General features: G+C 53.2%; 1 protein-coding gene across 2 annotated transcripts in view; it reads left to right on the top strand.

The window, feature by feature from the left end:
* The window catches only part of Fam222a (family with sequence similarity 222 member A), a 48,412-nt gene extending 27,023 nt beyond the window's left edge, over nucleotides 1–21,389 (top strand). The window contains exon 3 of one of the 2 annotated variants that reach the window (XM_050121138.1): nucleotides 15,357–21,389. In XM_050121138.1, coding sequence (XP_049977095.1) covers nucleotides 15,357–16,633 — 1,277 coding nt within the window. In that variant the 3' untranslated portion in view covers nucleotides 16,634–21,389. The remainder of the gene's footprint in view (nucleotides 1–15,356) is intronic. The other variant, XM_050121137.1, reaches the window with a different exon arrangement.
* Nucleotides 21,390–22,861: the final 1,472 nt, after the last annotated feature.

Genomic DNA, 22,861 nt, shown 5'->3' with positions numbered 1-22,861 from the left:
CCCGGGACAGTGTGCAGCCGTGTAAAGGACCACTTCCCCACATGGTCGTGCGCACCAGGACAGGCTCTGGCCCCTGGGCGGTGGGTTTACTGTGTAGTTCTCATTTCAGAAGACACAAATTCAGTGTCTTTGTACAGGCCGTTTGTTTCGCTTTGAACATTGTGTGCGTCTATTGGGCTGGTTTCTGACAGGGTGCTGGTTTCTGTCCGTCTTTGTTCCCTGTGGGAGCCGCTGTGTGTGACACGAGAACAGCATGTCTCCCCTGGTTTGTCTTTTGTCTTGGATTCTGCCCCAGTTCACCAGAGCTCCTTTGTGGCTTGGGTTTAAGTCAGATGTGGGGGACCCTTCCCCAGGCTGCTCTCTGAAGGGAAACCATCTCCCCAAGCTTCCTTCCACTCTCTTGTTTAAAAGTAGATGACCTCCCTGATTCAAAAGGCTTCCTTTTATATATATATACACACATATATGTGTATATATATATACAGTATTAAAAAGATTTCCCCAGCACTCAGGAGACAGAGGCAGGCAGATCTGAGTTCGAGGCCAGCCTGGTCTACATAGTGAGGGAAACCTTGTATCAAAAACGAAACAAAATTGTTTTGTAACTTTACTGGTTTAAAGTGTGAGGTTGAGATCTAGTGTGATCAGAATCAGGCAGGTACTGGTCTCTTTCCTTTCTGTTTGGCAACTCTGGGGTTTGAACCAGGTCCTCATTCACGCTAAGCAACATCTCTTGCCTCTGAGCTAGCCAGGTCCACCAGGCTCATCCGTATTTATCCACCCCCACCCCATTTTGTTTTCATTCTTTTTTTGTTTGTTTTGAGGCAAGGCCTTGTGTAGCCCAGGCTAGCCTCGAGCTCACCATGTAACCAAAGATGACTTTGACCTCCTGATGCCAGGACAGGGGTCACACTCCCACAGTCGGCTCTCGTTGCTGAGGCTTGGAAACTGGCGAGTTTACTGAGCCATGACCCCGATCAGCCCGCAGCGATCTCTGGGTAGACTCACAGGCTGATTAGCATCAGCAGTCACGCAGCCTCAGACCCAGCGACAGCTGCCGCCTCCCTCCGCCCCTTCTCCACGGAGAAGTTCAGCTCACATCTGTCACAACTGACTTTCGCACCACGCATGCTCTTTTGTGGGTGTTTTTTCTGTAATTACATTTATTTATTTTATGTGTGAGCACATACACACGTGTGACCAGGCACATGGGGAGGTCAGAGGATGGTTTGTGGGAATCACTTATCTCCTTCCATCATGTGGGTCCCCAAAATCAAACTCAGGGCCCTTGGGCTTGATAGCCAGCCCTTTAATCTGCCGAGCCCAGTGTGTGACTGGCCCAGTGTGGCTGGTTCTCCAAGGTCAGCCACTTTGCAGCACTGATAACACGGATAGCTTCATGCTCCTTAGTAACCCACTCCAGATTTCCATGGTAACCTTGTTTATTTGCCTTCTGACCTGAAGAGCCACTTCCTTAGGGGTGGCATTCATGGTGCAACTGCACACCTTGACAGATGGATCCCAGGAGTCACGTAACACTCTTTCCTTCCGAAAACGAGGCATGCCTATGTGTTCACACTCCTCCCGTGTCCTGAGGCATGCCTGTGTGTTCACACTCTTCCTGTGTCCCGAGGCATGCCTGCGTGTTCACACTCCTCCCGTGTCCCGAGGCATGCCTATGTGTTCACACTCCTCCCGTGTCCCGAGGCATGCCTGTGTGTTCACACTCCTCCCGTGTCCTGAGGCATGCCTGTATGTTCCTCTCGTGTCCTGAGGCATGCGGTTCACACTCTTCCCGTGTCCCCGGGAATGTTCTAGCAGCCACTGCCTTTAGCTCCAACACGTTTGCGGGCCAGTTTGCTTCCGGAGAGGAGAGCGTTTTTTTTTTTTTGATGCACGACTTCCTGCATAGCGAGGCTGATCCTGTGAACGCTGCTGCCCCCTACCACCTTGCATCCTCTTGCTAAAAGGACTTTCCAGTTTAATCTCACCCGTTTTACAGTACTCAGTGAAAATGAGAATTTAATGCTTTTTGAGAGCAGCCTCGTGCAGTCCAGGCTGGCTCCAGACTCGCCGTCTAAGTGATCATGCTGTTTCTCCCTTCAGGGCGCTGGACTTGCAGCTGTGCACCACCGTGTTGGGTTTGGTTGTGTGTGCTTGTTGTTTTAAGACAGGGTCTTCTATGTAGCCCTGGCTGGCCCGGAGCCTGCTATGTAGCTCAGGCTAGCCTCAACCTCCCCAGTGCTGGGATTAAAGATGTGGGCCCCTGGCCTCCATATCTGGCTCCTATGTTATCTTTAGTTTGTTTTGTTGAGTAGGGGAACTGTGTGGCTGTCGTCTCTGGAACGCTGATGATAGTGGTACGCATCATTCCAAATACTGTAGCATGCAGATAGCTCTGCCAAGGAAATGCCAGCTGTGCAATGAGTGTTTGTTCAAGTTGAGTCGGTCTCCCTTTTATTAAAGGTTTATGATCATGAACGGGGCTTGGACGTTTCCAGGTGGCTGTGCAGGTTATGAGCCTGTGAGCAATGATGTCACGGGACACCTTTGTGTTGAAGGATCCTTGCATTCTGGTTGAACCCCAGACTGTGGTCATGGGGGGGGAGGGGGATCGCCCTCTATAACGTACTTTCAGGATGTTATTTTAGGCTTGGATCTGTTATTTAAGATTCTTGCTTTAGAGTTTTTCAGCATTCTTGAAGACAGGATCTTGTCATGTAGCCCTAACCTTACTGCCATGCCCCCCATCAGAACAATTGGTTTGTTGTTGGCTGTTGCCACCTGCAGCCTTCCCACACTCCTGTGCTTGGTGACAGTTAAGTGGAGTTGTTGTAAAGCCTGCTCCGTTCCAGGGTAAAACTTAAGCCAGCGTGTGTGCCGTGGGGCCTGGTGTGTGTGCCGGTGGGGCCAGCAGCCTTTTAATGCTGTTTGCTCTTTCTTCTCTGGTAATTGTTTTCATTGTTTTCCTGCTCCTTGAATGGCTCTGATAAAGAATTTTAAACATAATTTGATACAGGTTTTTCGATGAGGATACATAGTGTGGTGTGATTTGGTCCCTGACGCCACATAGTGCTCTTTGTCTCCCGTGCGGCTCTAGGGCCAGAGGACCCCAGGTTCCCACCGCTGGCTGCTTCAGCCACCAGCGAGCCCCAGGCATTCCGGTGCTGGGGTCCAGTCACGTGCCACCACACTGGTCCTGTGTGGGACCGAAGGATCACAGGCTCTTTGCTGAGCCGTCCTCTAGCCTCGTGCCCGATCTCGATTACATTAGCTAATGACGTGATCTATTGCCATTCCCCAAAGATCAGCCTGTAGTATTTATTAGTAATATTACCCTTCCAGGGACTCTAATTCATTGATTTATGCTTTTATCTTTATTAAAATCTTTCTGCCTTTTGAAGTTATTTTTTGAATTAGAGACTTAAATTTTTTGATTTTTACGTAATTTTTTAAAAATGACAATTTCTCTGTGTGTGTGTGAGAAGTAGTGTGCGCCACAGCTGGGGGTGGAGCTCAGAGGACACATTGCAGGAGTCACTTCCCTGCTTCTTCCGTGGCCAAGGACTGCACTCAGGTCTCAGGTTTGGTAGCAAGAGTCTTTATCCACTGAGCTGGACAATGAATGCTTGACAATGATTTTTATTATTTTTTTTTAAAAGAAAAAGGCCATAAAGTCTAGACTTGTATTTTGAATTTTACTTTCTAGTTGTTTTAAAGTTTTGATTTCTGATTTTCTTCTTCATCTTGACTTTCCTGAGCCCTGCCTGTCCATCGAAGCAAGAGGATTGTGTGTGTATTTGCGTGCACACTTGTGCGCGCATGTGTGTGTGCTATGATCAGAGATGCCTCCAAAACTAAATTGATGTCTTTTTGTGTGTCTAGAGACATATTGCCCTAAAAAACACCAGCTCTTTTCTGCAGCGCTTCGTGGTACAAAGTAAGCTTCGGTTTGGTTTAGTTTTGTTTCGTGTTTCCGATGAGGACTGTCTGGTTCCGGGTTTGATGGACACTTGCTTTCTTCCCTGCTCCTACCTGGATAAGGAGCCACACGCCCTCTGCTGATGAGTTCCAGGCAGTTTCTTCTCGTAGAATCCGGAATGATACTTGCGGTGCTGTTTAATGTGCAGATATTCGTCCTGTGAACCTTCATGGGAAGACATTCCTTAACAAACAAAGTTGTTTTAGCACTTTGGGGTCAGCCTGCTTTTGAGCTCACATTTCTCTTGACACCTTCACCAGTTCTCTGGATTACTGTGTTTCCGTGTGACTCTCCTGCTGTAGAGCTGGACCAAGCTTTGTGACCCTAACACACCACTCCCCTTCCCTACATACGGGGTGCGCCTTCCTTCCTGCCTTCCTCTATTGCCCTCCACCACCTCTCTCTGAACCCAGTGCTCGCCAGTTGGCAAAACTGGATGCTCAGGCACTCCAAGGATCCCCTTGTCTCCACGCCTCCCCTTCATATACACTCAGGGATCTGAACTTAGGTCCTCATGTTTGTAAGGCAGGTACTTTATGGACTGAGTTGTGTGTGTCATTTTCCCTGAAGATGATGACGGAATCCGTGTGGTCTGCGATTGCTCCTTGGAGCTGACTTCATGTCTCCAGTAAAGACAAGAATGACCCTGAGCTGTAACCAGGCCCTCGGTCCCTTCCGTGGTCAGCAGTACCCTCGCTTCAGCCTCTCTGGCGTTATCCCAGTTCCTGCTTCTGTTTCTCTGTGTCCTCAAGAAATAGGATCCGGGCACCAGCGTGTTAGCCTTCCGCTCCATCTTTTTTTTAAAAAAAATATTTATTTATTTATTATATTATGTGAATAGCATTCCTTCCACGTGTGCCTGTAAGCCAGAAGGGGGCGCCAGGTCTCATTATAAATGGCTGCAAGCCACCATGTGGTTGCTGGGAATTGAACTCAGGACCTCTGGAAGAGCAGTCAGTGCTCTTAACCTCTGAGCCATCTCCCCAGCCCCTCCGCTCCATCGTCTAAAGTTAGCTGGCTTCCAGGGTGCTGCAGAGCAGCCGCGGGCAATCCATAGTCACGATTTCCTACCTTCCAAAGGCTCCATTCCTAGTACCTCTACTTGAGAGGGTTAAAGAAAACATAACTTCATGCCGTCCTGCGCTCACCCCACCGCTGCACCTTGTTTCCAAACTTAGACGTCCTCTGTATCCAGTTACTGTATCCAGGCTGTCTTGGGTAGACCTGGCTCCTAGCTTTGTTTCCCTCCTTCCCCTCTGCGCCTGCGCTCTCTCTTGCTCTCCCTCTCCCCCCCTGCACTTTGAGGACCATTCTCTTCTCTTGCACAGTTGCTTTGTGTTCTCGCTTCACAAACACCGTTGCTTTTACACGTTTCCCCTGCAGTCTGTCTCTCCTTGACGCCCCGGACTGTCACTGCCATCTCTTCTCTGGTGACAGTCGTCTCTGGGGATGTAGTTTGACATCAACCATGACCTTGCCCGAGCTTTATTCTGATGAGGTCTCATGCGTGTTCAGCGTGGCTTACCTTTGGAGGAAGTGAGTTTGTCCGGCCCAGCCGTCTGCTGGAGGTTCATGGTTCAGGAAGGCTGAGGCCGTGTCCTGATGGGACTTTCTCGGTGTCACGATGCAGCCACCCCTCCTCCCTCGCTGCTGGGCTGCAGAGCAGGTGCGGCGTGGCTCTGTGATTGTATTCCTAGTCCTGTGCTCTCTCCAGCCAGGTGTGTTCCCTGCACCCCCTCTCCTGTCACTAGAGAGGGACCTAGGCTTTGCACTGGGGTGTCTCTGGGCCTTGAGGGGTGCATGCTGCTGCCCAGTGAGTGCATCGTGACTTTTCTACGGTTTTTTTCACCCCACTTGATCTTTACAGCACGCGTCTTTGTTTGCATCCAGGCCTTAGCGGCCTGTGCACTCGGCACGGGTAATGGCACATTGAGACACAGCTGGGCATCTGGGGCGTTTTTAGTCAGTTCAGTTCTTGTAGGAGGGCCTCACTCTCCCAGGATCTGCCGTCGTTGTTAGATAGGGTCTCGCCGTGTAGTCCAGGTTGGCCACAAACTCCTGGCCATCCTCCTGCCTTTGCCTTCCAAGTACTGGGATCGTAGGTGTGGCCTCCGTGCTGGTTGGGCGGTGACTACATTTCCTTCCTGCTCCAGGGCCGGAGCAGAAGAGCACAGAAGGCCATCGTGCCCACCTCTTCCCACTCCAGTCCTTTCCCGGACTGTACCTACCGGAGAAGACATGGGGTCTGGCCAAGAGGGAACAAGGAAGGAGTCGAGGGAATTATGTCCCAGGTTCCGCTGCCAGACCCACCCTGACACCTGGATGAGGCTCCTGCCTTTTCCTTCTAGGTGTGGTGATAGGTGGGGAGCCCTCTCCTCTCTTTGTCCCAAGCAGAACTTAGGATGGAAAGGCTGGCCTGAGCTCTGGGCCACGCTGGTTACCACTCATCTATAGACAGCGTGACCTTGGACAAGCTGATCAGTCTCCTGGGACCTGTGTCCCCTTCTATAAAGCAAAGGGACAGAAAGTGGATAGAAAAAAGTCTAGCTCTGGCTACCTGTGATGGGTTAAAATCAGAAGATGCAGGGGTAAGGGAGCCAGCTTGAGACCCTGTCCTTTTCCTGTACTAGGGGGATCACAGTAGCCTGACTTAAAGACTGTGACAAGAATCAGCTGCCACGTGTGCCCAGAACACACACCTAAGGGACCAGAAATGGTCATAGCTTATCTCTCTAGCAGAAAGTGACTTGAAAAGAAAGAACAGTGTGTGTGTCCCCTCCCCTCCCTTAGACCTAAGAGCTGAGCCTTCCCAATTGGCCAGAGTCCTAAGGTCCCAAGCCAGACCTGCTCAGCCCCCAGAACCCTCTGTCTCAGCTCTGCAGGCCCTCACCAGAGTTGTGTTCTGCTAAAATATAGGCTCTGTGGAGTCCCAGGGAGGTAATGTGTAGCTGGTGAGAGAGGGTTCAGGGAGGGGGGGCTCTGCTATGCTCAAGGGCACAGGGGATGAGGTGGGCAGCTGTGCAAGAGCAGAGGGTAGCTTGTGCCAGAACCTTATCCCCCCTCCAGGATCCAAGGTGGATGGACCCCACACAGGCTATGTGTGTGACTTTAGGAGAGTGATTGGACACTATGACAGGGATAGGAAGGAAGGAGACCATCACGGGTGGGCAGCCAATTCCAGCACTTTGCCTGTCCCCTTCCCAGTCCAGTACCATTCCTTGCCGTGAGTGAGAAACACTGAAGGGCATGTAACTCAGGAGCGGTAGACTTTCAGCCTGACTGACCCTTCCCTACTGCGGGGCATTCCCTGTGATCTGCCAAGTGGAGTCTGCCCCTGTGACCTTCCAGCCACTGGCATTTCTACAGGGGCCGGCAAGACGGCTTCCCAGCCTGCTGATGTCCAGTTCCTGGGGCACGTGGGAGAGAACTGGCTCCAGTAAGCTGTCCTCTGACCTCTACGTGGGTTGCTGTCCCTCTGTCAAAAGAAAAATGTAAAAGAAAAACTGCATGGGGCAAGGGGTCCTAGTAGCCAGCAAGACAGCAAAAGAAAAGGAACACGTGTCAGGGCCAGACGTAGGACATCGGGAGAAGGTAACTTGAGCAAGAGTGTGACTCTTAACAGTGTTCTGCCGCAGAGGCTGCCTGACTTTGCGTGCCAACAGCCGCTCTCAACCTTATAGGCCACACAGCTGCATGTGATTTAATACAAAGTGGCGGAACTGTTCTAATAAAGCCCAAGTGGTGGTGGGGCTGGGGAAGAGAGCTGCCCTCACGCTCTTACCTTGCACATGCGAGGACCCGAGTTCCAGCCCCATGATGTGTTGTTTTGTTTGGAGGCGGGGTCTGCCTCCGCCTCTCGGGTGCTGGGGTGTGTGCCTGTGCCCAGCACCTCGACTTTATTAGTCTCGAGTGCTCTGAATCCGTTCCATGTGCTTCCTGGCTGTTACATATCTTCTTGAGGAAGTCTGTGCATTTCCTGTTTCAACTCCATTCCTCGCCTTTCTCTCAGAGTATCCAGGCCCCACGTGTGTTCTGGGTCCTAGTCCTGTTTCACGGGCGTGAGTTGCAGGAATCCTCCCCTGTCATGCAGCTGTCTTCCTCACACTTCCTGACTCCCCTTTGAAGCAACAACTGTTTTCATTCTGGTGACGTCATGTCCATTGTCAGGTGCTTTTGTGCAGGTTCTGTATGACTCGTGTTTTCTTGCGAGCATCTCTAGTCTTCAGGCCAGTGAGACAGCGCAGTGGGTGGAGGCGCTGCTACCAAGTCTGTGGACCTGAGTTGATGCCCGGGATCCACATGGTGGGAAGAGTTGCCATCACGTGCCCATGTGGGGCTTGCTCTCCTCCACCACACAGAGTAAATAAAAGGGGTTTGGAACATTTTAGCTTTCTTTGTATGCTTCTGACTACACTCTTGAGTTGATCTTTGCATATGGAAATGGTCCAACCTCATTATTTTGAATATAGCTGGTGTTCTCACCACCAGTATCTAGAGATCGCGTTATCTTCAACAGCAGTTACTGGAAAGACCACTCTTCCCTACTGACTGGTTATGTGAATTTGTACCCTGACCTGCTGGCGCCTTTCTCTTTCTGTCTGGTTCCCACAGCGGCCCGATTGTTTTAACTCTTCATTAAGCTTCAGAATTAGACATTGTTTGGACTTTTCTGGATTCCCGAATTTCAGGACCTGCTTCTTAGTTTTTGCAAGGAGGCCCAGGTGCTGTCCTGAGTCTCCCAGTCCATGAACATGGGATATCTTCCCATTTATTTTCTTCCTTTGAACGTTTCATTGCTTTCAGATCACTTTGTTCTTCTGTTAAAATTTGTTCCTATTATTTTTGATGCTGTTTTGAACAGAATTAAGGGTTGTTTCTGTGTTGTTTCTCCCGGTGCTAGGGGGCCTTCTCCCTACTCAGCAGCTGCTCTGCCCAAGGTGCACCCTCAGCCCTGGTGTTTCATTTTGTTTTCTGATCTGTGAGCAGACGGAAACAGAACTGGAAGAAAGCAGGTGTCTGGGAGTGGGCAGAGGCCATGAGACCCGGGGAAGGAGGCTTGGCACGCACGGCAAGGACGAGTCAGGTTGACTCTTGTGTGCATGGTACAGACTAGAGTCACGTGTGACTGGAAACAGCCAGGCTGAAGGGCAAGTGAGAAATCGTGAGGGACAGGCAAGTTAGGGTGGGGAAGGAGGGAAGTGAGCCGGTGGCCACCCAAGGGCTCCAGCCAGCCTGGGGGTGAGGAGGGGGGGGGGTGCAGGATGTCCCGTAATTAGATCTTGTGGCTTTATTCATGTGCTCACACATCGGAACATTCTCCCACTTAATCCTCACCCCCTGCCCCAAGAGATAGGACACACACACACACACACACACACACACACACACACACACACACACACACACACAGATGCAGGCACGCACACACTCTCCAGAGCGCACCTGGAATTATCCAGGGTCTAATCCTCTGTTTGACCACCAGGGGTCAGTACCTGCAACAGATTGGGGTCCCTGGGACAGCCAGCAAGGTGCCAAGCTGCCACCCCGTGACTGCTTGAGTCCTTCCCAATAAAGACCAGAGAACAGCTGCTCTCCCCTGCCCAGTCCTCTCCCCCTATCCCCAGCCCGGAGCGGTCTCATTAGGCATTCTGCTGGTGCCACCAGCTAATTAGTGTCACGTTAATTGAGCATTCAGGAGGCTGCCATCTCCAAGGGCATAGTGTCACAGTGAAGGGGAATGCAGATGAAGGGTGGTGCCCTGGGACTTCCTGGTCCCCTGTGGAGGGCAGGGGCTGGACAGAAGAGGATGCTATTACCACCACTCTCCCACGCCTGTGACAGCACCGGCCTGTACTCGGAAATCTGAGCTTCCTGTGAGTCAGGAGGTGACTGGGCCACCTCAGGGAGACCCAGTTCTAAGTGTGCTGCTCCTGGGCCCCCGGCTCCTGAGCTCCAGACCCCTGAGCCCCAGGCTCCTGAGCAGGCCTGCCCTCTCCTGTCAAGTGAAATTGGCCCCAGTATAAACCTCCCAAAACAGCCTGAGCCCTGGGGCCACCTTAATGATACAGGCCTAGATCCTGCAGGGCATCTGGAGCCCAGGACCAGGAATTCTGGGATGGCGGCTCCCCACTCTTCTTGAAGAGGCATCTCATTGCATGCTTAAGTCCCCTGGAGCCCAGCCTTCAGCCCCATCCTGGTAAGAACACCCACCGCCTGAGTCTGCATAGTCAAGGTAACTGTGACCCTGCTCTACCACTTAGCTCCCGGCCGCGGAGCCCCGCCCTCCCCTCCCTGCTCGTCCTGCTGCTGGCAGCCGTGCAGTGAAGCCCTCTCATCTCCCTGAGGCAACATTAAACCCCACTCAGAGGGCTGGTTTTAATTGGCTTAATATACTCGTTAATAACCGCGTCTATTTAACGCACCTGTAAAAGGCCCATAACATTAACTTAATGGCAGCGACAGTTCGCCCGGCACTTCCTGCCAGCCTTTTAAATCTCCAGACAAGCCGTTAATGGGGACTTCCTGGATGGAGATGGATTGGGGGAGAGCTAAGCAGGGAGAGGCAGCCCAGGTCACCCTTACTTGATGCTAACTCTGTGTGTCTAACCTTTTCGGAGCACAGGGCCCTCCAGAGCTGTCTCACGAGGGCACAGTGCCTGACCCAGGGGGAAATGCGACCCTGTGTGTGCTGAGGGCCTGTTGACAGGAAAGGAGGCTGCAGAGGGAGGTCTAGGTCAGGTGGCCAGTATCGCCTTGAACAGCGCATCTTAGTGAAGGCTGTTACAGAGGAGCTGAGTGGGGACAGCACACGAGAGCTCCAGAAAAATCATTGTCTATGCTGACACGGGCCAGGAACACCAAGGAAGGCCTGTCCTTTGTACCTGCTCCCAAGACCCTCCGGACTCAAGCAGTGGGAGTCCATTTAGTACCGGCTTGGAGAGGGGCCGTGGCACCCTGAGGGCACACGTGGCAGATCTTGGGACTTAAAAGACCACTGGTATTCAGTTGGTCTGTCGCCTTCACCCCTGCTCAAAGGCACACCCCGGTCAGGTAGGTGTCTTATTTCCAGCCAGGCCCACCTATGATCAACTGGAGATGAACACATCAGTGTATTAATCCGTTAGTGCCCTAAGTCCCCATCAGCAAGGGACCAAGCCTTCAACACGCGGGCCTTCAGGGGATTATTTTATACCCCAGTCACAATGGATGATCTCTCTCCCTGGGGAACCGTCCATGTGGAGCATACACCAGAAGACCGCAGTGGCCTAGGGCCTGGATGTTTCTGTTTCTAGCACCCACCTCCGGGTTGCTGGCCCTGTCTCAGATCCTGTATGACTCCCCTCTTCAAAGGCTGCCACCTCATTGACCTCTGCATCCAAGCCACAAACCCTCCCAGCCCACCATTCAGTCTGCCGGACCTCACTGTTGATTCCCAGGGCAGTATGTCAAACTGTCCCAGGAGTCAGTGCCAAGCGGCCACCATACCCCAGACATGACAGTGAAAAGCTGCCCCTTAATGTTCCTGGGGGTGGAAGTCTTCTGGACATGAGATGTGTGTGTGTGTGGCCTCTCCACAGCTGGGTCCAAGTGTCAGTCACGTGGCCTTTTATCAAGCCACTGCAGGTGGTAGTGAACACCTTTAATCCCAGCACTCGAGAAGCAGAAGCAGGTGGATCTCTGTGAGTTTTGTGAGGCCTCATTGTAAGTTCCAGGACAGCCAGGGCTACATAGAGAGACCCTGTCACCTCACGAAAGTCACTTAGCAACATTCCCGCCCACCCATACTACATTCTTCTCAGTATAATGAAGCCACTAATCCAGTTTATATCAAACGAGGGGGACCAGACGTGGCTACTTAGGGAAGATGTGCCCAAGAATGCGGATGTGTCCACCACACCTGTCAGCCTGCCCCCCTTCTGTTTCGGGGGCTTGTTACTGCCTGCCATCCCATCCAGGGTGCTGGCTCCTTTCCTCCCTGCCTGCATGGTAGGGCCCTGGAAGCAGTGGGTGTGTGGCAGACAGCAGTGGCAGGGGTCCAAAAGGGACAGGCTCAAGCGTCTGCTGTGTCCTATGGGAGTGGGGCCCAGCTGTGTACAAACCATTAAGGGAGCCCTGAGTCTGGTGGCCAGCTGCAGGCAGTGCCATGGTCCCTTCAGTAATGACAGCTGCTACTGAGATTCCTCGGACCAACTGGAACAGGGGTAGGGCAGGCTGGGTGGCTGGGTGGATGCTGGGCTTCTCCATGGGGCATGCAGCTTCCGCCTTCCCCTCCCCTAAGGAGCCCGCTGACACTCAGCTCTCCAGCCTCTCCATGAGGACCTTTCCCTCTTCCCATTGCCCTGTGTTTACCAGACCCTGAGATGGTGTGAGCACTTGTGACAGGGACTTTGCAACCTGGGCCCAGCAGCCAAGTAGCCGAGGGTCCCAAGCCAGGTCCACTGCAGAACAGGCTGTGCTGTGAACCACTCCAGGGTAGCCAGAAAAAAAGGGTCTTTTAGGGACCAAGGATTAAGGCCTGGGTATCATCTCAAAGGCGTATGTGGGGCCATGATTAAACCAGCCCTGTGATGGGAAACCCCAGCGGCCTCGCTGTCACCATGCCCAGGAAGAGGCTCACCAACACCAGCCTGAGCAGCCAGGTGATGGCTAGAGAGAGTGGTGGCCCTCAGCCGTCAGACATGACCCAGCCCTGCTGGGCGCTGCCTGGGGTGGAGTGACGGTGACCCAGAAGACAGACCGGTCTAGCTCTGCCCTTGGCTGGTTATGACCTCTGACCTCTTAACCTACAAAATGGAGACCTGTGTGTTATCTTATCTTGGGTCAGGTGACAACACTGTGTGGCTGATGGGACTTGGAAACCCAAGAGCCACTTGGCTGAGTGTCTACTCAGGGTCCCTCAGGAGGCTCGGCTGGGACTGGACAAGACTCACATGGCCACGCTTCTATTCATCCCTTAGGCCTCTCCAGGGTCCCCGTGTGACTGGGTGTCGTGGGCAAAGCAGCCCACAGAAAACCATGTTTCCTTCCAAAGGGTCTTGCTGGTTATACAGTTCAACCTTGCCTGCTGTGGCTTCAGGGGACGGCAGAGTCTAGAGTGCCAGGTGGTCAGAATGACTAGGAAGCCAGGGCTCCAGGCCGGCTGCCACATGTCATACCCCTATATACGTCACAGGGATGCCATCCCTCCACACACACACCACTCAGAAAATGGTGGGTGCAGAGCCTGTACCTGGCCAGCGCTGGCCAGCGCTGGCCACCGCGAGCCTCTGCCTCCAGACACCACTGTCTGCAGGAAGCCCGCTGACCAGATGGGGGCCAGGTGCGCCCTCTTTTGGTAAGAAGACCAGGGAAGCAGGCATTTCCTCCCTTAAGGTTTTGAACACCTAATTTATTCCATCCATTAGATAGATTTTGTAGATTTAATCATTTTCACAGTTGGTGGCTCATTGGATACTCAAGATAAACTCCGAATGAAAGCGTAATGCAGAGGACAAATGAGTTTTCACACCACAGTGGCAGACACTTGCCTGGGAAGAGTTTAAGGGGAACACAAATACACACGGCCATCATTTTTTTCCCCTCCCGGCAGCTGCTTTTGCTGAGTCTGGTAGGTTTCCACAGCTAATTTCACCAGTTTTGTTCATCTGTAAAATTGCATAAAAGTGACATTTTTGTGCTCATTATGGCAACTGCTGATTTATGGCTGGCAAATGAAGAGCGGGTCCCTTTTCTGCGGGACTCTCAGAGCGGTGCTAAGTGCCCATGAAATTGCTTGTATAATGTAGTTTAAAATCCAATCGCAGAGAAAGATTCCTCCGTTGGCCAAAGTGGCATTTCCATTCTCCACACCAAGTTTATTTTAGGCTACTTCGGAGCTCGGGAAGCCCAGGGCAGGGTCCGGGTGGACTTACCTTCTGGGCCCAGGTTAGGCCAGCGGATTGAGGGGTAGAGAATGTGACACCCTGTTCCATGTTGTCACCGCCTCCTGCCGTGCTGCACCTGGGCCTTGCTGGCCCGAGGGGCCTGGCGGATCGTGCTTACTCTGTCCTGTGTGCTGTGGGCTGAGGCAGCCACCAGGTCCAACCCACTGGAAGCCACAAGTATGCAGATCCCTAGTCGTGACCAGCATCTGTCTCCAGCTGTTTGGCATGCCCACTCTGGTGAGAAGCCGCCCTGATGTGCCCAGGCCCTGCCTCAGCTCTCCCAGCTGCTCCTGGCAGTTGTGTCTGGGAAGGCTGACCTAGTCACCACCCTGCCTGACACAGAGAACAGTCGTCCAGACTAATGCTGGACCAAGGACATTCAGGTCAGGCTCTGGGAGGACAGATAGGAAGCCTCTAACTGAAAGGACCTCATGGGTGTGTCCCTCTCTGGTAAGACTCTGCCCTGGGCCAGACTTGGTCTCCTCCAGCACAGCCTACTACACATGGACCTGCTGAGTCCTCACAGCCCCCCTCAGAGGCAGCCTTAGGAACACCATCTGCATAGATGAGGAAAGGAAGGCTCAGCATGATGAAGCCATTACCTAAGTCCCCTGTCACCCACCGTGTGACCCACACGCTGGGCCCTCAGCACCGCCAAGGTCACCCTGTGACTGGCACATGTGGGAAAACTGAAGCTTGCCCAAGCAGCTTGCCTAGGGCTACAGAGCCAGGGCTCCACCCAAACCCTGCCAGCGCCGGTACAGGTCCTCCTGTGTGCCTCCCTGTGCCCCTGCCTCAGAGGAAGCTCTGGGATGTGCTCTGGTTTACTGGAATAGCTCAGGATGTCAGGAGGGGTCTGTGAACCAGCAGCTTACACCCCTCCCCCCCCAGGCAGGGCCAATTGTGACCACCTATAGTGGGTGAGTCTCACAATCTAGAATCTCACACACAATATTAACAGGCCAGCCACCGTGAGCACCCGGCATCTACTTCATTTCACCCAGCCTGGAATACCAGCACAGCTAGCCCATGCTGCCAGAGGTGGGGCTGAGGATGCTCAGTTGGTAGGGCAACTTGCCTAGGAGGCCCTGGGTTCTATCCCAGGCGCTGCATAACAGGGCATGATGGCACACAGCTGTGACCCTCGCCCTTGGGAGGGAGAGGAAAGTCAGGGTGATTCTTGTATATGCATCAAGTTTAAGGCCAACCTGAACACACCCAGGACCCTATCTCAAAAAGGAAAAAAAAGTGGCAAACTCTATTTAAACTTTGTACGTGTGTGCGGTTTCCTCTGTGAACTTCATGCTTTCATTCAAAAGTTGGGAATTGTGGAACCAACAGAAGAAAAACCAGCGAGGGAAGGGGAAGTGGGCAGCTCCCAGAGCCCTGGTGGGGACTGAGGGGTTGTGGCTACCAGCCTGACACTCACTTGTGCCTCTGTCTCCCTGCAGGCGAGTCAGTGGCCAGCTCTATGCATTCCGCCCGCTACCCAAGCCCAGCCGAGCTGGATGCCTATGCTGAGAAGGTGGCCAACAGCCCACTGTCCATCAAGATCTTCCCCACCAACATCCGAGTGCCGCAGCACAAGCACCTGAGCCGCACGGTCAACGGCTATGACACCAGCGGTCAGCGCTACAGTCCCTACCCTCAGCACAGCACCGGCTACCAGGGCCTGCTGGCCATTGTCAAGGCTGCGGTCGTCTCCTCTAGTTCGGCTGTGCCCGCTGGGCACACCAAAAGTGTGCTTAAGAGCGTGGAGGGCAAGCGGACTAAACTGTCACCGGCCACTGTGCAAGTGGGCATCGCACCCTACCCGGTGCCCAGCACTCTGGGGCCTTTGGCTTACCCGAAGCCACCCGAGGCACCTGCCCCACCGCCCAGCCTACCTGCAGCCGCTACTGCCACCTCTGTGATCCCTCTGCCGGGCCGGGGCCTGCCCCTGCCCCCTTCCAATCTGCCCTCCATCCATAGCATCCTCTACCAGCTCAACCAGCAGTGCCAGGCCCCAGGCGCTGCCCCAGGCGCCTGTCAGGGTGTGGCTGTGCCCCACCCCAGTCCAGCTAAGCATGGCCCGATGCCCAGCTTTCCTAGCATGGCTTACTCAGCCACAGCAGGTCTGCCAGACTGCCGGAAAGGGGCAGAACTGAGCCAGGGAGCCACACCAGCCCTGACACTGGCTGGGGCCACCAAACCTGCAGGGTATGCAGAAGGGGGCCTGGATTACCTGCTATGGCCGCAGAAGCCACCCCCACCCCCACCCCAGCCACTTCGAGCCTATAGTAGCAGCACCGTAGCCAACAAGTCTCCTGAGACTTGTGGCGGGCGGGCATTCGAGAGGGCCAACGGGTCGCCCCACAATTGTGGTGTGGGGCTGCCCACCAGCTTCACCGTGGGCCAGTATTTTGCTGCCCCTTGGAACAGTGTTCTGGTGACACCTACTAGCGACTGCTACAATCCAGCAGCAGCTGCGGTAGTGACAGAGCTGGGGCCAGGAGCTGCCAGGGAGCTAACTGGGCCTCCTGCAGACGCACTCTCAGGCCTGGCCAGCAAGAGCATGTGCAACACAGCGGTGCTGAGCAGCAGCCTGCAGTCGCTGGAGTATCTCATCAATGACATCCGGCCACCCTGCATCAAGGAGCAAATGCTCGGCAAGGGCTATGAGACAGTGGCCGTGCCCCGGCTGCTGGACCACCAGCACGCCCACATCCGCTTACCCGTCTACAGATAAAGTCTGCTCTGCGAGCACATGAACCGATGGACAGATGGACAGGGTGCTGAGGGGTTAGCAGGCCACAGCACAGGGCAGGATGCTAGCAGGCCGTCCCGCCTGCCCTGTGGCCGTGTGTCCACAGGGAAGCCAGGCTGGTTCGCTCCGCACTGCAGTGGGAAGGCAGGTTGACCTCACTCACCAGGGCTTTCTCCCCCAACTTGCTGCCCTAGGGAGCAGGGAGGGTCCAGGGCTGCCTGCAAGGCCCATCCTTCCTCCCATCGAAGCAGGGAAAGAGGACCTTCTGCAGACAGGAAGTTCCTTCTGGAGCTCCAGCAGAGGCATTCAGACCAGGGGTGCTTCAGTCAGCATGAGCCACACATACTGGGTCTTTACCCATAGTCCCCTAGTCTCTCAGAAAAGGAGCAGGAAGGATTCTAGAAAGTCCCTGGGTCCAAAGTGCACCCCCCACCAACTACTCTAGGTGAAGACCACTCTGACTCCAGACTCCTAGAGGCCTCAGGACTACCAGCCCCCTGTTCCTCCTGACTCCCCTCCCCATCCTTCCTAATAGGAATCACATCCCACCCTCCTCTCTCCACCCTGGACCAACCTCTTCTCTGTTCCCTCCACTACACCGTATAGGGCTGCCGGGAACAGCTGGTGCATTGCACAAGGGCACTGTGCCCAAGGAGACTCCACGCACGTCCTAAACGTGTGTATTTGTTAGAGTTGCCTGCATTCCGAGGAAGGGACACCATTTCCCTACCCGCACAGAGATGTCACGGGCTAGCGAGGGGCCTGCAAATTCAGACTCCATTCATGTGGACGATCTTGCCTTCAAGTGTGGGGTCTCCTGGGAGCTAGTGAGAGGGTGACCTCCTGGCTGTAACTGGAATACCCCATCCAGCTCCTCTGCAACCCCCCCCGCCCCAGGCCTGACCTGCGCTGCTGTGGGGAGAGGTGGCATAGATAAACCCAAGAAGCCAAGGCCCGCAGTCCCTGGGTCCCAGCCCAGCCCCAGGCACTCACTCTGGAAGCGGTACCATATCTCTCCAAGGCCTGTCCAAGCACTAAGTGCATTTACAAATCTCTGAGAATGTTTTTTTTTATACTAAAATTGACCATTATATTCTACTGTGAGAAGTGCAGTCTGCACTTTGTTGTTTTAAAAACGAAGAGAAAGAGAAAAAAAAACAGAAAACAGATGGTGTCTCAGCCATGTGCTGTGAAGATGTTTCCACTCTCGCTGACTCCCTCGGGGCTCCATGGGAGGGCGCCCCAGGGAGCCTGGCGGGAGGGTTGGCATACATGGTATTCTGTGCCTAAGTTATTACGAAGCTCTTCAAACTGGGTGCTACCCCATGTGTTCTGTCATCTTTGGTGGCCAGTGGTCCACCCATAGAAGCAAAATCAGAATCAAAACTAAGCTCCGGTAGCTCTCTAGTGCTGGGGTGGCTCCCCCATCATAAGCCCCTCTCCAGCTCCTGTCATCTCCCAGCTTAAATGGTGGCAAAATACCTGGGGACAGGCTTGCCATCATCCTGGCCAGCCCAGATGACACTGGGCCAGACACATGTCACTGGGAGGTCATTCGCCAGGGACCAGCTGAACCTTGCTAGAGACTCATCTTTGGGAGGTGGGAGGTCTCCTGCCTGAGTTTATAGTGCCATGGGCCTGGTGCCCACACAGAAAGATGAGACCTGTCCTACGGTGGGGGTGGAGAGTGGAGGGCAGAATCTGAGTTCAGAGCACCCAACAGGATGGGAGACGGGAAGAGGGGTCCAATCCCACAGCATGAAGGTTTCACTGTGCCCATGTTTAATCCCTGTCAGATAATCTATGCCAAGAAAAATTGGGACATCCAGTCTGGGGCAGCCCTCCCGCCCCACACGGAGCCCTGGCCAGTGCGGTGGGGATCAGGGCAGAGGTAGGAATGTCCCAAGTCAGCCAGGCCCTCAGCTGGGGCCACAGTCTCCTGAAACCTTTCAGTAACCCAGAGTCCACTCAAAGGGAATAGTCTCAATGTCACCGTGTGCAGAAGACCAGGCTTTTCCCTGGGAATTTCACCCCGAGCCAGGCACATCTGCTAGCCCAGGGGATATGGGAGACCAGGCGACACGGGGTAAGTGCTGGAAAGACCACCAGGGTCGAGTCACAAAGAGTAAGTGACGTGATGACCTCAGTGGCCCTGTCAGGTAAGGAATGTTTCTATTAATGTACCAGGGAACAAAACTTTGTTCAGGGAAACTATGTTGCATTGGAGGAAAGTGAGTGCCTTCTCCCTGGGCCTCAGTTTCCTCAGTTGTAACACAGGCTTCATAGTGAGCTGCAGAGGAGCAAGGATTTGACTCCATCTGTAACCAGCGGTCACTGGGCCCACAGCTAGGTTCTTAGCGTCCTATTAGGAAGGTGAAGACAGTGGCGCAGCACAACCACTATGAATACATTTGTTTAGGGCAGGGACCCTTGAACTCGAGATGCCCCTGCCTCAGCCTCCCAAATGCTGAGGTTGCAGGCAGATCCTAGCACACACAGATGAGAACACCTACTCTGAGGGGAAAATAGGCCCAGGGAGGGAAGGCAACTTGCCTCAGATCACACAGCAATTTGATCCTAAACCCTCTAGAAGCTGGGCTGCCTTTTCCTCACAGAATGAAAATAGGCTTCTCCCAAGTCCTGGGCTCCAGGTGCTGGCGCACCCGCTGCTGTTAAACTTCACCTTTGTAAAGGCTTGAGACATTGAATTTTTAACAAATCCTTGTGGGGCTAGAGACACCTCAGTGATGCAATGTTTATAAGGCCTGGGTCCCACCTCTCACAACTCCCAAGAAGTTGCACCCTGTAATAAAACAGGGCTCAGGTTCAAATCCTGCCTCCACCACATCCTCACTATGTCCTGGACTGGGTTCATTTATTGGTTCTCACTTCTTCCTCTAAAAAACGGAGTTGAAACACTGTACTTCTTACCTATGCGGTAAGTGACAGAAACCATGGCTTCCCTAGTTAAGATGAGAAAGAAAATGTATTCGCTCAAACAAGGATAATTTAAGTGCAGGGTAGCCCAGGGGTTGGCTGAGTCATAAGTAGCCCAATGGTGTCATCAGGGACTCCCTCCCTTTTCATCGCTGTCTATTCTATTGTGGGTGACCACAGCTTTATAAGAGAAAGCATTTAACTGGGGGCTGGCTTACAGTTTCAGAGGCGTAGTCCACCGTCATTGTGGTGGGAGCCTGGCAGCAGGCAGACATGGTGCTGGAGCAGTAGCTGAGAGTTCCACATCCCGATCTACAAGGCTGTAGACTATTAAAGAGCTCCACAATAGCCCGGAATGGAGCATAACAAAGGTTTATTTGTTTGGGGCTAAACCGCACAGTAAGGGTAGAGATCCATGGTCCTCTGTGGGTGCTGGAAGCTTGGGATCAAATCTAGTAAAAAAAAAAAGGGGGGGCTGCATGCATGCTTTTCATCTGCACTTATAGTACCTCAGACCACACCCAAGTGGACCACATCTAAAAGGCTATTGGCTAAAGGAGTTCCCATAATACTCCCTCTTTGTCTAAATAAGAGGGAAGCCTAATACAAGACTATATACAATAAGAACAAATATCAGGTATTGTCCAGGGAAAAGAAGAGACAAGAACATACAAAAATTAGAACTACAACCAGCATGACAACATCACGCAAGAAACATACGCTAAATGTCCAGTCTAGATAATGAATAAATAGCAGAGATTATTTCAATGGTTATCCTATCCTGACAAGTCTAACTCTTACATTAAAAATGTCTTGGTTCAGTCAAGAAAACAAAGTAACTATGACTATCTAGTCTTCAAGCCCATCAAAGACCTGAGAAGGGAAATAATATTACCTGAGTAAACAGGAAGTGCAATCAAGCAACTTCCAAAAGGTGCAAGAAATGACAGAGACAACTGGCTACCTGGGCAGTCACCCAAAGTCTCATTTGCAACGTTGACGCAACCAACTTTGGCTAAGGTTTAGAGTTATCTAACAGACCATTTTCAGAGGCAGGAAAATTTGAAAGACTGTCTTACCCTGTGTTGGCTGAAGGAATTCCTACAACACCTGGCATGGGCTTTTGAAATCCCAAGGCCCAACCTCAGTGACAGGCTTCCTCCAGTAAGGTTATACCCTCCTAACCCTTTCCAAATACTGCCTGGTGACTGAGCATTCAAATCGGTGAGCCTTTGGGGGCCATTCTTATTCAAACCATCATACCCGTGTTCTGGTCTCAGCATCCCTTCCTAGTGACAAAATAGCTACCACAGTTCCAGCCACCACTTCCAGACCCACCGGTGAGGCGCAGCTGGGGGAGGGGCAGTCCCACTCCCCCGGGGATCAGCACTGGGCCACAGGGCTATTCCACGCCAATGTCATGTGTGTTGGGGGTCCGTGCTGTGCAGAGCAGGGTGTATGAGGAAGAGGAGGCCCAGCCTCAAGCTCACACAAAGCCAGCTTCTGCCTGGCCATCTGCTTCCCTTGCCTGAACCTCCCTTCACAAAGAGCACTACCAGCCTGGCCTCTCCCCACACTCCTTGGCTCTTCAGTCCCTGGGCTGTGGACCTCTGCTGGCCATGGCTGTCCTCCCGTTCTCTCACCTCCCACACTCCCTCTTGGGAAGATCCCCTCATTGCCCTCAGGGACCCCGGAGTCCTCAAAAATGAAAGGCTCAGGAGGTTCCTGGCTCTCAAGTCCATGCTTCTGCCAGGCCAGAAGTGGGGGTACAGGCCCAGAGGACCCAGCTGCCTAATCACCCAATCAAAGCAGAGGCACATCCACAGGGCCAAGGCCTGGCAGGGAGGTCACCCTGGCCAGCACAGCTAATAAAACCCCTGGCACTCATCTGAATAGTAACAGCCTTGAGAGGCAACTGTTCAGTCAAATCCAGAGCGCTCCCTCCCAGCCTCACTTGACCCCACCCCTTCGCTTTGATCTCTCATGATATTTCCCAGAGAGCTTTAAACTTGGGGGACAGATCAGTCACACATGTTGTACGAATGCTCACCCCAATGAGCCTCTCCAGGAAGGAAGGGACAGGCCACCAAGAGAGCAACGGGGACTGGGGATCAGCTGACAGGGCCTCCACAGGAAGGCAGAGACTATGAGGGCATGGTGCTGGGTTCAAATCTCATCTTCACTGTTTGTGGCCCTGGCTACAGTCCTGGCCTCTTGAATGTCACAGAGTTCTGGTTTGGGGCTTGGCTGGCTTCTGAATCCATTAACTAGCTGACCAAATTATTTAAAAAAACAAACAAACAAACAAACCAGACCAGGCGGTGGGGCACATGCCTTTAATCCCAGCAATTGGGAGGCAGGTGGATCTCTGTGAGTTCAAGACCAGCCTGGTCTACAGAGCTAGTTCCAGGACAGGCTCCAAAACTACAGAGAAACCCTGTCTGGAAAAACCAACCAACCAGCCAAACAGACAAACCAAAGGGCCGGAGAGATGCCTGGGTCACGGGCTGCTCTCACAAAGGACCTCAGCTCACAGCAGAGGGCGAAACAGTTTAACTGCTAAGAGGGGAGTAGACAAGAAGTGTGGCGTGATGGCACACACCTGTTGCTCCTGCACTTGGCAGGTGGAGACAAGACTGAGGTCTCAAGACCTGTCTGGGATACAGGACAGAAACAGTGTAACTGCTACAGGCTGAATTTTCCTGGGAGGGAGATGGCTCATCCCTCCCGCTTCTTAATCCTGTCTTCAAGAAAAAGGGACTCTAGACCAATAAGGTCTAACCAATGAAAGAGCAGTCCGCTTCCCTGCCCTCAGAGATTGGCTCAGGAATGGACATGTGTCCTGAGCCAGCCAGGTAAGAGGCAACCCTGGGTCTGGGGCTAGAATGGTGGATGAAGCTGGAAACCTGGGCCAACACCCTGGGAAAGCCGTCCTGGGACAAAACCCACAAGCTGGGCTGAGGCCCAAAAGACAGGGTGGTGAGTACCTCAGCTGAGTCCCTGGATCCAGCCATGCCTGAAGCCCAGATTCATGGTCATTTTCAGTCATATGGACCAATTTATGAGCCTGACCAGGTGGTGAAGGACTGTGACCCCTCCAGCTGGGAGGCTGAGTTAGGGTGCTGTGTTCGCGGCCAGCCCGAGCTGGGCAAGCCAGCAGGACTCAATCACCAGGTCATACTCAGATGTCTTTTCCCACACAGTACTCATGGGGAGTGCTAAGACTACCGGCTTGGCCAGCGAGACAGCTCAGCATGCAGGGATGCTTGCCAC

This window comes from Alexandromys fortis, unplaced genomic scaffold (assembly GCF_014885135.2).
Source record: "Alexandromys fortis isolate MF-2015 unplaced genomic scaffold, M_Fortis_MF-2015_v1.1 scaffold_197, whole genome shotgun sequence".
Lineage (NCBI taxonomy): Eukaryota > Metazoa > Chordata > Mammalia > Rodentia > Cricetidae > Alexandromys > Alexandromys fortis.
The sequence above is the reverse complement of the archived record's forward strand: the minus strand, read 5'-3'. Positions and strand labels throughout refer to the sequence as shown.